This window comes from Petromyzon marinus, chromosome 53 (assembly GCF_048934315.1).
Source record: "Petromyzon marinus isolate PM22_M1 ecotype Great Lakes invasive population chromosome 53, UKy_Petmar_22M1.pri1.0, whole genome shotgun sequence".
Classification (NCBI taxonomy): Eukaryota; Metazoa; Chordata; class Hyperoartia; order Petromyzontiformes; family Petromyzontidae; genus Petromyzon; species Petromyzon marinus.
Genome location: NC_133719.1, coordinates 3,334,623 through 3,348,616, shown reverse-complemented (window position 1 = coordinate 3,348,616; position 13,994 = coordinate 3,334,623). Strand labels below are relative to the sequence as shown.

General features: G+C 50.3%; 1 protein-coding gene across 2 annotated transcripts in view; it reads left to right on the top strand.

Annotated features, from left to right (window-relative positions):
- LOC116953958 (synaptotagmin-like protein 2) overlaps positions 1-13,994 on the top strand; it is a 19,361-nt gene extending 5,367 nt beyond the window's left edge. For both annotated transcript variants that reach the window (XM_032974300.2, XM_076051924.1), the window contains 8 exons: positions 219-338; positions 663-838; positions 1,412-1,514; positions 2,335-2,496; positions 3,565-3,643; positions 8,157-8,256; positions 9,004-9,212; positions 10,614-13,994. In XM_032974300.2, coding sequence (XP_032830191.2) covers positions 219-338; positions 663-838; positions 1,412-1,514; positions 2,335-2,496; positions 3,565-3,643; positions 8,157-8,256; positions 9,004-9,212; positions 10,614-10,762 — 1,098 coding nt within the window. In that variant the 3' untranslated portion in view covers positions 10,763-13,994. The remainder of the gene's footprint in view (positions 1-218; positions 339-662; positions 839-1,411; positions 1,515-2,334; positions 2,497-3,564; positions 3,644-8,156; positions 8,257-9,003; positions 9,213-10,613) is intronic.

Below are 13,994 nucleotides of genomic sequence, written 5' to 3'. Positions count from 1 at the left end.
CGGTCACGAAGCTCGTGGACGAGACAACGCACCCAGGTTTAAAACAACCGGACGCGCGCCGCTGGCCGCGATGACGGAGTGGCGGCCTAGCGGACGCCCCCCGCGGAGGTAGAGTGATGAAGATGGGAGGTGGCGACGGCGGCGTGGGGGAGGCCTTCACCCAGCAGTGGATTAACCATGGCTGATGGTGACGGCGGTGATTGTGTGTTCGTTCCCAGAGTGAAAAGGAGGACGAGACTGACTCCATGACGGAGAACTACAACTTCCGACTTCACCGGAAGACCGGCAGCACCGTGACGAGCCACACCGTGTCCAGCTTCACGTCGTCGTCAGCGTCGGTGAGACGCACGCAGTGTGGCACGGGCTGTGACGCGGGCTGTGACGCGGGGTGTGACGCGGGGTGTGACGCGCGGTGTGACGCGCGGTGTGACGCGCGGTGTGACGCGCGGTGTGAATGAGGTCGCCGCCTTCTCTGAACCGGCAGTAGCGCGATCGGCCGCTCGTCGCAGAGGTTCGTGGTTCGAATCTGGCAGGGCTCCCAGGTTCATACTGCGGTGTCAATATCATCATCACACATCATTAACCGCAGCATAAAAATAACGAATCATAATTCATAATTACGATGAAGCTGAGATCGTGTGCGGTGCGCTCGCGGTGTGCAGGTGAGCAGCAGCATGATGAGCCTGTACAGCGAGGCGGGCGACTTTGGGAGCGTGAGCGTGACGGGCGAGGTGGAGTTCTCGCTCTCCTACGAGGACCGCCGCGGTGAGCTGCTTGTCCACGTGAACCGCTGCCGTGGCCTGGCAGCCGCACACGGCAAGAAGAACCGCTCCGACCCGTGAGCACCAACACCACCACCTACGTGACCGCCACTGCCACCGCCACCACTGTCACAGCCACCACCACTACCACCACCGCCACTGCCACCACAACTACCACCACTGTAACTGCCGCTGCCACGACCACTGCCACCACCGCCACTGCCACCACCACCGCTGCCGCCACCACCGTCACCACAACCAAATGAGCAAAATCACAATAACGGTACTCACTGCTGAATAAAATAAACATTCACTTCATAGGAGCAGTGAATAAATATAATTATTACACTCTTCTCCAAACATTGGCTGGGGCAGGGTGCCCTGGTGTTTTCATGGAGTCAGCGTGGCTACGGTCGTGTGGTTAATGTGAGCCAATCCACGGCATCCGTGGTGGTGGCTGAGTGGAGCAGTCCGCTTGTTCCACCAGAACATGCGTGGTTGTATTGGGGTAGCTGAGTGGAGTAGTCCGCTTACTAGAATCACGTTTGGCTGGACCCTCGTGAAAAAGAGTCTTGAGACTCGGCGAGACTTGGTAAGCCACAACAAGAGGAACAATGAGATGCCTCTTCCCTCTCCCCCCTTGCCAACAGCTACGTGAAGATTTACCTCCTGCCAGACAAATCCCGGCAGAGCAAACGCAAGACGATGGTGAAAAAGAAAACCCTGGAGCCCATGTACAGCGAAGTTCTGCGCGTGCGTAACCACCGCCACCACCACAACAACCTCTACCACCACCACAACAGCCACCTCTACCACTACAACCACCACATTTCCCCCCGTATTCTACAGTAAAAGTTTGGGATGTGTCTTACAATCAATAGCGATGTGCATGCGTGCATGCATGCGTGTGTGTGCATGTGTGTGCGTGTATGTGTCCGTGCGTGTGTGTGTGCGTGTGTGTGTGCGTGCATCCTGGGTTTAACTAGGCTGGATTGTGTGAGGAGCTTACAAATCCTTGAAAAATCTGAACACATTCCCATCAGTGAGCTCCTCCAGCAGGCAAGGCCTCATTTGGCTGGGTCACGTAGCCCGCATGCCCAGCCACCGCAAGCCCAAGCAGCTTCTGTTTGGCCGCATAGAGGGGGCTAAACAGGCACGACACGGGCTGGAGAAGATGTGGAGTGATGTGGGACGGGAGGATGTGGAGCTGAGTGGACTTGCCGACGACTAGTTCCAGTGGTGTCAACATCGGCCTCTGTGGAGGAGGCTCGTGAAGGACGCTACTGGGAAGTTGGAGGCAGTCACCCTCCAGCAACAACGGAGGGCAGAGAAGTGATGCTCACAACAACGTGTGGAGCGCCGAGCGGAAAAAATACAACAAGTTGGCACAGTACAGATAACCCGCTGCGTGGCTGCTGCTGCTGCTGCATCTCCGCTCGTCTGTGGGTGGTTGGGTGAGTGAATGAGTGGGTGGGTGACTGAATGAGTGGGTGGGTGGGTGAGGTTCCGCCTCCTGGCGCAGGAGGTCGCGGGTTTGATCCCGACCCTGCCACTGTGCGTGACCCTGTGCCAGTACAAGGTGGACAGAACGGAGCTGAGGAAGCGGGTGCTGAACCTGTCGGTGTGGCACAACGACACGTTCGGCAGGAACATCTTCCTGGGGGAGGTCAACCTCATCCTCAACAGCTGGGACTGGGCCAACCACGTAATGAACTGGTACACGCTGCAGCCAAAGGTGAGGCGTGGTGGCGCGGGTGTGTGTGCATGCATGTGTGCGTGCGTGTGCGTGCGTGCGCCACCACGAGACATAAGCGGCCCTCCGGGTTTTTGCGCGCATTTCATCCTCTCCGTGGCATCTGGCTGACCACCGAACAAAGATGGTCACCGCATCGCAAGCACTTTCGGATGCGCTTCCGCGGCCGTCTGGAACGCGCTCTACCTTCCCGATGTTAGAACTGCATTTAGTGTTTAGTTTGTCATCCTTCCCCTCCCTGCACACCTCTAATTAGCACGGTTGGCTATGTACAGTGCGAAAGAAGTTCAACGTACATACACACACACGTGCTATGGTCAAAGGTCGAGTCGGTGATGCCCTGCCATTCAAATGAGCCACATCGAGGCATTGGTTTACAACCCTGCTGCAGAGCCAGTGATGGAAATTCCACATTCCTATGGTGGGGGGGGGGGGGTGAGCCTATCTTCCTCACCCTGGAGGGATGATGTGGGCTGAGTCAACCCACCTCCCCTAACCAGGGTTGGTAAGATGAATATGTAGAGGGCATTGATGAGGATGGTCGGCTCTGCCTCAACCGAGTACCTGGTAAAGTGTGTAAACATTTCCACTCGGGATACAAAGGCGGCCAGGCGTGGTGGTGCTGGCCACCCACCATTTCGTGTGGCGCGCCAGCCTTGTGAGTACGTATGTTGAACTTCTTTCGCACCCTACGTAGCCAACCGTACTCATCGGAGGTTCGGCCCTTCATGGAGGCCGCTCCCTCAACAGCACATACCCAAAACAGTCCGTTTTAGGCCGCACGGTGGATCTTTGTCTTCCTTCGATGATGACAGTGAGCAGAGCGATGTTCCCGCAAGAGGTTTTTGGGGTTTGATCACGTAAAAAAAAAGTGTCGTTAAACCCGCCACACACCCGACACAGCCAATTAGTAAGGGTTTGTCACGTAAACAAAACGTGCCGATTCGTTACTAGTGCAGCACTAAACTGGTTATGTTTTGGAGAGTAAAACCCACTACAACATTTACAAAGCCTACATGTTAAACAGTGACGTTGCCTTGTCCATTTCAGGACTTCACAAGCACAGAGCCGGCACAGACCAGGGGCCAGATCCTCATTGGGCTCAAGTTCATTCCGGCAAATTCTATCGGTGAGCACTCAATCCGCGACCCGCACTGAAACCATTCCAACGGAGAATCGACAGCAGCAGCACCAGGTGGCGGACGGCTCGGGCAGGCCTTTGTCCAGCAGTGGATAGATCATGGCTGACGACGACGATGATGATGATGACGCCTCTCCAGTGTTACCGCTTATTTGAAGTAGAGAGACCAAGTACTACGAAAGCACTTGCAAATGGCAACATCACCCCTCGCACTCTCCTGTTTTTTCGCCAGCCAGCCCAGGCCTTCCAGCATACTGGAGCTGGCTTCTCATTATTGCTGGGGACGTCGAATTTAATCCAGGCCCGTTTTTCCTTGTGGGGGCTGCGGCAAGAACGTCAATGCAAATTCTATCAAATGCAACGGTTGTAAAGCTTGGTAACCACAAACGCTGCACTACTTTAGCCCGCATCCCCAGTTCAAATTCCAGCTGGTTCTGCAAATATTGTACATCATCCACTCCAACAACTCCTACTTGCACAACCACACTAGCACCACCACCTCATCCACTGCAACCACCGTTTCAACCACAATAAAACGTCCACATCTAAAACGACATACAAATCCTTCAACTAAACATCAACGGCATCAACAACAAATATCTTGAACTCAGCACCTTCCTACAACAAAACTCCATTAAAATAGCCGCCATCCAAGAAACAAACTTAAAATCCACTTCTCACCCACCCAACTTTCAAAATTTCACTTTCCTCCATCGAGACCGACCTGGTGGCGGTCTAGCTTTCCTCATCTATAACAGCATTACATTTGAAGAAATTAAAATCCCAATGCCTCCTTCTGATATCACTACAGAAGTCTTAAGCATCCGTATCAAATCCCATCTAGGCCCATTCACTATAACCAACGTCTACATCCCACCGACCAGGTATTGCCCTCACAACTATCAGTTCAATATAAATCGACCAAACAACGACTCAATTGTTATTGGAGATTTCAATGCCCACAACAAACTTTGGAACTCTTCCCTTTCAAATACACGTGGCGACCTCTTTGCCGATATCTTGAACGGCTCCCCCTATGGGGTGCTCAATGAAAAGAATCAAACCAGAGTTCCGTCATCTGGCCTTTCATATTCACCAGATATCTCAATAGCGTCAGGAAACCTCCTTTCATCAATCGACTGGCAAGTCATTACGGCCCTTGGATCCGACCAATGCCGCCAAGCCTTCACAAACTCCTAAAAACCGCTTGTATTATAACTTTAAAAAGCCAATTGGCCACTTTTTACTTCAGAATTAGAAGCATTATTCGCCGACAACATCAACCATATCCACACATCCGCAAATAACTGAAAAGATTTTCAGAAACATCATCGCGACTACCACCAAGCACACCATCCCGGCGGGTTGCTACAAGCAACACCTTCCCTGCTTCCCTAAAGAAGCTTCAACGCTAATAAACCAAACTGTAAATGTTGTGGATTCACTCTTCAACACACCGGTGGGCTAAAGTAGTGAACTAATTGTCCTTTGTCAGCGTGACACTTTTTTGCAGATTGGCCGTGTCGGGTGGTGGAGGGTTACGACACATTTATAAATAACGCGATCTAACCCAAAAACCTTTATTTTGAAACCAAAGAAACACTATTAGGAATAAAAATCCTACATCACCACAAATCCCAGCCTTCAATATTGACATCACAAAGCTAATCAATCAAGCTAAAATAGAACGCTGGCATGAGTTTGAATATTTTGACCACCGCCAAAACTCATCAAAACTTTGGAAGACTATCAAAGCCTTAGACGGACACTCCAAACCGCCACCCAATTGTGCAATCACTTTCAACAACAAATCCGTCATAAACAACTTCAACAAAGTTTTCTCATCAGTCGTCCCACACTCTTCCAATAAATCCACCCGTCAAAAAATCCGTCAAATCAAGGAACTACCTCTAAACGACGCCCCCCAATTTAGCCTTGAAGAGGTGAAACTAGCTATCAAAAAAAGCCAAAAATTATTCCGCAATTGGCCCGATGGCATAGCTATGCCCCACCTCAAACACCTCGGCCCCCTTGACATAAAGTTTCTCGCCTCCACCGTTAATGCCTCACTCCAATGCAACCTCATTCCGGCCATCTGTAAATCATCGACAATCATTCTACTTCCAAACCCAGCAAAGACCTAAATCAAGCAACGTCCTACAAGCCAATTTCCCTACTTTGCCCATCAATCAAGATTTTAGAGGCCCTTATCCTTCCAATCATCACCACCAACTTACCTCCATCATTCCACCAACATGGCTTTCGCCCTGCACACTCAACAACAACAGCTCTTCTCAACCTAACCACCCAAATTCCAAACGGTTTCAATGAGAAAAAGCCCCCATCCCACACTATCGTCGCTTCCCTTGCCCTTACAAAGGCTTTCGACACCGTTAACCACCTCACGCTCATTGAAATCATCCAGGGTTCTACGCTACCATCAGGCCTTGTTTGCTGGCTTACAAATTACCTAAGGGGCCGCCAATCACGCACTCTCTTTCGTGATATTCAATCCTCCTCACGAAACATTCATGCAGGAGTACCACAAGGTTCCATAATATCCCCAGCCTTGTTCAACGCCTACCTCCATGATCTACCAACTCCTCCAAAAGGCGTACAAGTAGTCAGCTATGCCGACGACACCACAGTTTACACTACTAATCAAACTATACCCAAAATGGAAAACTCCATCAACTCCTATCTAAATCGGCTTAGCACTTTCCTAGCCAATTGATCGCTTCAACTCTCAACATCCAAATAAATAGTCGTCACCCTTTTGACACCTGATCCTCATCAAGCCAACTTACATCCCAACGTCATACTAAACAACCAACGCCTCCCACTAGCAAGAACCCCGAAAATTCTAGGTGTAATCTTTGACACAATGTTCAGCTTCGCTCACACGGCAGAAACGTCCATGCAAAAGTTAACAAACGAAATTACATTTTACAAGCTTTAGCCAGCACATCTTGGAGTCAACAAAAGGATACTTTACTCCTAACCTACAAAGCCATTGGATGTCCCAATCTCAATTATGCCAGTCCCATTTGGTGCCCAAACCTCTCCTCAACAGGTTACCAAAAGCTCCAAACCGCCCAAAACCAAGCACTTCGCCTAGCCACAGGATGCCACCTCATGGCGCCCATTGACCATCTCCACCAAGAAACCAAACTTCTTCCTATTCAAGAACACTGCAAGCTTCTCACCGATCAATATCTGGCTTCATGCCACTCGACAACGCATCCTTGCACAAAGCTACTCAAAGCCCCCCTGCACCTGCTAGGAAAATGAAATCCACCTTGCTTTCCCCTTCAGCTCTGCCGACGTGCAATCGACTTTAAACGCTCTTCCACCAAATCGCACCAAATCAATTTTGAACCACTTGCACACCACTGCTACCATGCACTGCCTGAACGTGCTAGGGGGTTGGCCCCCACCCATAGCAGATGACGAAAAATCCCAGACCCGGGCAACTCGCACAAAACTGGCTCAACTCCGTTCAGGTTACTGCTGCTCCATGCTAGCCGATTACCAAAATCGAATCGACCCAAACGCCCCAAACTGCTGCTGCGCTTTGTGCCAAGCAAGGCCAGAAGACTTCTTCCATTTTCTCAGTTGCCCAAAACGCAGACCTAAAATTAAATCTATTGATCTCTGGCTAAACCCTTCCAAAGTGGTGACACAATGCCACCTATAAACAGAAAGTGCGAGGAAAACAACAACAACAACATGATGACGCATTAGCTCTACACTCTGGGGACTGTTGTCGATTTGCCCATTGTTCAACCGGTGACGGTCTTAACGTGTCTGGGAGCAGGGACCGTGGCATTTGCCGTGCTTCGAAAGACCCGACGAGGTTTAAGAGGGAGAGACACGTGGTTGAGCTCGTGTGCCGATGGAATTACAATTCCATACCATTTCTTGTTTGGGGAAAAGAAAAAAAACAATCGCACTCCTGAGGGGAAAATAAAAAAATAATTTATAAAGTGCCCTCAAACAATCGTTCTCAGAGCGCTGAGAACGATACAATTAAGCGACGGTCCAGGCAATCGTCTGGGCCCTTCTTAAGAGGGCACATGTTGCGAAGGAGGTCTGGGAAATCCGTACCCCCAGCCACCCCCCCAACCTACTCTTGTTTCCCCTTTGTTGTATGGCAGCTGCCACCGCACCGTGTAACCGTCAGCAGCGCTGCTTTCACTCCCATCTCCCAGCGTGGCAGTCGAGACAACAGCGGCGAGTTTCTTAAATCCCCCCCCCTGCCCCAACGCCTTTGTCCACCCAGCAGTGTCAAAACAAATGGGTTCATTGTAGTTAGGTCGACAGGCAGCTCGCGCGTGGTGGGGTGAAGTGTGGGAACTCCCACCTCTTCTTCCAAGAAGGTACTGACCAGCGTGGCAGACTAGGCCCAAAAAATATCCTCTGCCGGCCAGCAGCGGCGTGAGCCGGGATAATTGCAGGGCCCTGGCGCCTTCACTTTTAACCGTTCCTCCCTCGGCGACAGGTGGCCAGAGTCCACCCACGGGCGAGATCCACATCTGGATCAAGCAGGCCAACAACGTGCTCCCCCACCGAGCGCAGGGGGTCGACTCGTTCGTCAAGTGGTGAGTCCCGACGCGCACGGCCGGTTAGTGCGCCGACATTACGCCCTCCGCCCTCACCCGCCCCGTGCCCTCCGCCCCAGCCGTGTGTCCACACACAATTGTGCTGGATATTCCTAGCGTGTTTATCGCATCAAATGGCACACTGCCGTACATCCTAATTTTGTAAGACGAGGGAAAGCAGAGCACCCAAAGAAAACCCGTACAGATGGAAACAGATGGCGATTATATTCATATTCTTAGCTCTTTCGGTAAAGTCACGTTGAAGGGAAACAATAAAATAATAAAATATATATAAAACAATAAAAATTCTCACGACGTTTCGACCATAACACAAACGGTTGTCATCAGGTGTGTCGGTTTGCATAAATTTATGTGGGTTTGCATATGAGAATTTTTATTGTTTTATATATATTTTATTATTTTATTGTTTCCCTTCAACGTGACTTTACCGAAAGAGCTAAGAATATGAATTACTGCAGTCACGAAAGCTTTAAATCAAAAGATGGCGATTAATCCGCTTGCGGTACCACCTTCTCCTAGTGAGCCAGGGGTATGGGCATCTCCTAAGACCCTCACGGGGAGTTTCACGTCATTGGTGTGGCGATCTGGCAACCCCCTCGCCTCCAGACTTGCCGACCCAACGACGGACGCGTATTTTTCACTTGTTGATTTTAAGCTTCGAATCTTCAACAACAACAAAAAGTTGAATTTACCCTAACGTGCGCTCTCTCTCTTGCTGACGTTCAGCTACATCCTTCCGGACACGAGCCGGAAGAGCCGCCAGAAGACGCGGGTGATCCGCAAGTCGATAAACCCGGAGTACAACCACACGATGGTGTACGACGGCTTCCGCGACCAGGACGTGCTGCAGGCGTGCGTGGAGCTCACCGTCTGGGACCACGAGAGGTTCTCCACCAACCAGTTCCTGGGCGGCGTGCGGCTCGGCAACGGAACCGGTGAGCGCCGGGCCCTCCCTCCCTCCCTCCCGCCCGCCCGCACACCCATCCTTTTAAGGGTGGGGGGGGGTCACGCTCGCAAATAACAATAATACAGTTGAAGGAGCGAAACAGGGGGACTTCTCCACAAATGTGGCTGTCGCCTGATGAAGCTAGTTGTAATTACTGGCGAAACGTCGTACTCTGATTGTGAATGTTGTGGCTTGGCTCTCCAACACACCAGTGTGCTGTACCAGTGACGACTTGGCACGTTCTGTTTACGTGACAAACCTTACTAATTGGCTGTCAGGTGGTGGCAGGTTTAACGGCACATTTATATATTTATATAAATCCGGCGCCTCCTCCCCCACCCCCCGAAGCCGCAAGATGAATCGACGATTGACTGTAGTAGTAATATTGTCCGCTTGTGACGCACTTGTTACGTATGCGTGTATGCTGAACCTCTTTCGCACCGTGCGTTGGCTACCGTGCTATTTTGGAGGTGCGGGGGAAGGATCGACAAACTAAACACAGAGAAGTTCTAAAGACATTCGTTTTACATCCTAGAGGGGCGGGGGGGGGGAACCACAGACAAGCGGGAAGGTGGCAGCCACTCGGTGATCCGGCGTCAATAATCGCCAAGGCTCTGTGGCCCTCCCTATAGAGGGTGCTTCAAAGCAATGTTAACACTTACATGGGACTATCGTTTGTAATGGAAAAAGAATGGATAATAATACACTGCAACGTGATAATAAATGTAACGTTAATAGCTTAAAAAAGTCAGTCTCTACTTGTTGGCCATCATTGTCAACACATTGCCTGGAATCTTCTCCAGGTGGTTTCCAGAGCCCGGAAGCACATTTCTCGTGGTATTGTTGCAAATTCTCGGAAGTGAGGAAATCGGAGCGGCCCGGAGGAGGAGCCATTTCATCCCACACAGATGCAACGTTTGTGCGATCCACCAACTCTCGCTTGCCTCCACAGCGCTGGGTGACCGGCGTGCGTAGCCAGCGGGTTACCAATGAATGGCGTCGCTCCGGCACATGCCACAGCGGTGTCACGGGTAACACGCCGGACTTCGCCGGTTCAATTCCATCTCCTGACGCGGCAGTTGCCGCAAGGGCACGGGACTCCAAATTCCCCAGTGGGTACGTGGCAGCCGATCGGGGAGGTCGCGTGCTCTAGGCTGTAGTGTGGGGGTACTCTTGCGAGAGACATCCGGCCGGCGTGGAAAGAGAGGAGTAGGCCTCTTGAGCGGGGCTGGGGCCTTTCCCTGTTCACCCGCGAGCCACCGATACCGATGGCTGCGTGGCCGGCCGATGACCGCGTGGTTGTGCGTTGACCACGTGGTTGTGCGTTGACCACGTGGTTGTGCAATCACATCGTGGTTGTGCGGTTGTCGCCTGTGCCGACGCTTGGCAGGCATGAGCTACGGGCAGCTCGTGGAGTGGATGGACTCGCGCGGGGAGGAGAGGCGCCTCTTCGAGGAGATGGTGTCTCGGCCCGGCGAGTGGGTGGAGGGCGTCCTTCCCCTGCGCACCAACATGGCCACCACCCAGGACTTGAAGTGATTCTCGGGAGGCGAGACTCTGCAATCCACGGAGGCCGGCGACGTCCGACTCCGCTTGCCACGTTGGCACGGGACGGGCGCTTCGGATGCGTCGCAAGCGTTTCAGATTTCATTTTTTGTCAGACAATTGGATTGTTGAGGACCATTCTTGTTTGGGGGAAACTTAAAATTGGTGAAGAACGCGCGCTCGAACAAAGGCGGCGCCGCCCCCCAATGGTGTGTCGCTTTCGGGTGGAAAAGTGTGCGGAAGCAACGCCAACAACAACAACGACGTTGTTTTCTGGGCCCGGTTCTCAGATCAATCTAAGAATCAGATCTCGAATCCAGTCTTTGTAAAAAAAAAAAACACTTACTTTTTTAAAAAGACACTTATTTTTTGACAATTTTCTAACCATCCTCTAAGGCTGCAATAACACGTCACAGGCTTCTTACGGTGCACTTATGAACAGAACGCCGCTGAAAGTTTTAAAAAAGTTTTTAAAAGCACATATGGCTACGTACGGTGCAAAAGAAGTCCATCGAACAAAGATGGCGACTGCATCGCGCACTTTGAGATGTGCTTCTGCGGCCGTCTGGAATGCTCTTCCTTCCGATTTTAGGAAGCCGCTGGGGCTTATGCACTTTTAAATAATCGTCATTTAGATTGACAAACTCATTTCTTGATAACTGATTTTCGTGTTTACTTTGTCCTTCCGCCGCACCTTCGATTAGCATGGTTGGCTACCTATGGTGCGAGAGAAGTTCAACATGCGTACAACATGCATACGTGATTATCTTGTTTAACACGTAGGCTTTCGCGACCAGTATCATCCATGATGCAGGTTCATATGTATTCATGAATCCCCCCCCTCCTCCCACTTGACGCAGGAAGGGCACACACGTGATAATCATCACATCTCTTCCTCTATTTCAGGAACGAAACAGGAGGATCTCTCCACAAATTTGGCTTGTTGCCTGATGAAGCTAGTTGTAATTACTGGCAAAACGTCGAACTCGGATTATAAATGTTGTGGCTTTGCTCTCGAACAGACCGGTGTGCTGTACTTGTAACGAATTGGCACGTTCTGTTTACGTGACAAACCTCACTAATTGGCTGTGTCGGGTGGTGGTGGGTTTAAAGGCACATTTATATGTTTACGCGATCGAACACAAAAAAACAACCTGTATTATGGATAATTATCTTCTGCTCTTGAGATATCGTGTACAGCTGTCAGTACGCCGCACGCTTCATGTGGTCACGTTCATGGTACTTGGCATTTCGACATCGGCCGGTCACGTTCGGGGTGAATCCACCAACCGCCACCGCCTCTTCCAATTGGCATATATTGCTCCTGCTGTTGCTATTATCAGAAACTGGAAAACTTAACAACAAACCTTTCTTAACATTCAATATTTTAATGTAAAAAAACTTTTCATCGAAGTAGGATAAATGCATTTTGCAGATGTCCAAGGGATCCCTTTAATGAAAAAATAATACCATTGTTTATAGGATAAGCATAGGAATTGTTATTTAACATGGAATGTAATGTTTATTACGCAGTTACGTCGTCTTAACTGAACGCCACACACAGTTGGATCTTATTTGCAAACAGTCTGAAATTGAAGAATAACAATCATATTTACGGCCCTTTGTCAATCCACTGCCAGACGAAGGCCTCCCCACACAGTCTGTCACAGGGATCGTTTAACCATACTTCCCCACGCTGGTCAGTGTGGATTTATTCAAGTCTGGTTGTCATCCCCTAACGGGTTCACAGGTCCCACTCGCCCTACCCATACTGGCCGCGGCTTGGAGTCGAACGCAGGTCGCCGGGTTCGTGGCGCCCTGTGGCTGCCCCACCTATGGGACCTTTCTTGCCAGTATCAAAATTACCTTTTAACATGTCAACACCTACAGAGTTTTAATATTTTTCTCGTAATTTTGATTCCGGCAAAAAAGGGACCCATCGATTTAACTGCTCAAGTTTGTAGGGAATAATGGCCATTTTCTATACTTTTTAGGCATAAGCATTTAGGAAATAACACTTACTACCCAGGAACAAAAATTGTGTTACATAGTGTTATTATCAGAGCATGTTTGTTTTGTTTTTGCCACAAGTAATGTGTGGTTAATGTAGACTTGATGCCATGCAGTCTGTATCCATTTGGCGTTTGAACATCTTAACACCTGTTTCATTGCCAGAAAGGGTAAAACCTATTATTTTTTTCATCACTGTGCCACCGCTCCCCACCCGGCCGGACTCTGAGTGCCGTGAGGTTCATCTTTGGCGCGACTCAAGAGGATTCCTACCGTGACGGTTTATGCTCGCGGCCACCTGCACTACGGAATACCAACCGCACAGCAATGTACTCAACCGGGCACACACCACATCCAGTATACCCCACCCGTTTGCCACGGTCGTGGCTACTAAGAGCACTCCGAGCGGGCACGACCCAGCAAACATTTCGGCCCGGAAAACATTTCTGCGACGCAGACGATGCCAATTTTCGGCCAGGAACGGGGGGCGTTTCATCCTCCTCCAGGGATGCCCTCTTGCTTGCTGCTCACGAGCAGGGCTCTCCCTCCTGCCACGGGATGTTGATGCTGTGTCTGCACTTATCTGCTCCGCTTGTGACCACGTGGACTTAAAAGTGTCTTTCTTAAATAAGGTCACAAAGTGACTACAATTTGTTCTTTTTTAAAATCTTCTTTTGAATGTTTTTTTTTAACGTGACATTGTGTAAAGATTTGTAATGTATCGGTTGTAATTTGTTGTGTGTAAATACGTTTACAACTCCCAAAACATTTACACTCGCAATCTGTAACCATACACGGTGCGTCGTCAGGTCACAGGGCCCATTCCACGGACCCGTGATGGAATTCACTCCTCCACATGACAGTGGTTCCTGCTCGCGGGCACACCGGGAACCGGTGCGTGCGAGAATCTGTGATTAAGAGTTGCGCAAGTGAGTTGTGTTTGACATTTCGAGGTCAACGGAACAAACGGAAACGCCGAGACAAAAATGAGAACACGGTGCGACGGTGAAAAAGGTCGCCGATTTAGAAGAAAAAGAAAACTGGCGGTCCAGGCGACTGTGCCGACACCGGAGTAGCCGCACAGGGAGCTCGCTGCGGCTGGACAAATCTGTTATCGTCTCTCTTTCTATCCTCTATTGGTTGTAAATCTACGGTTCAGTTTTTGCACCACATTTACAGAGTATATACACAAATTAAAACAACTGCGGAGACGACG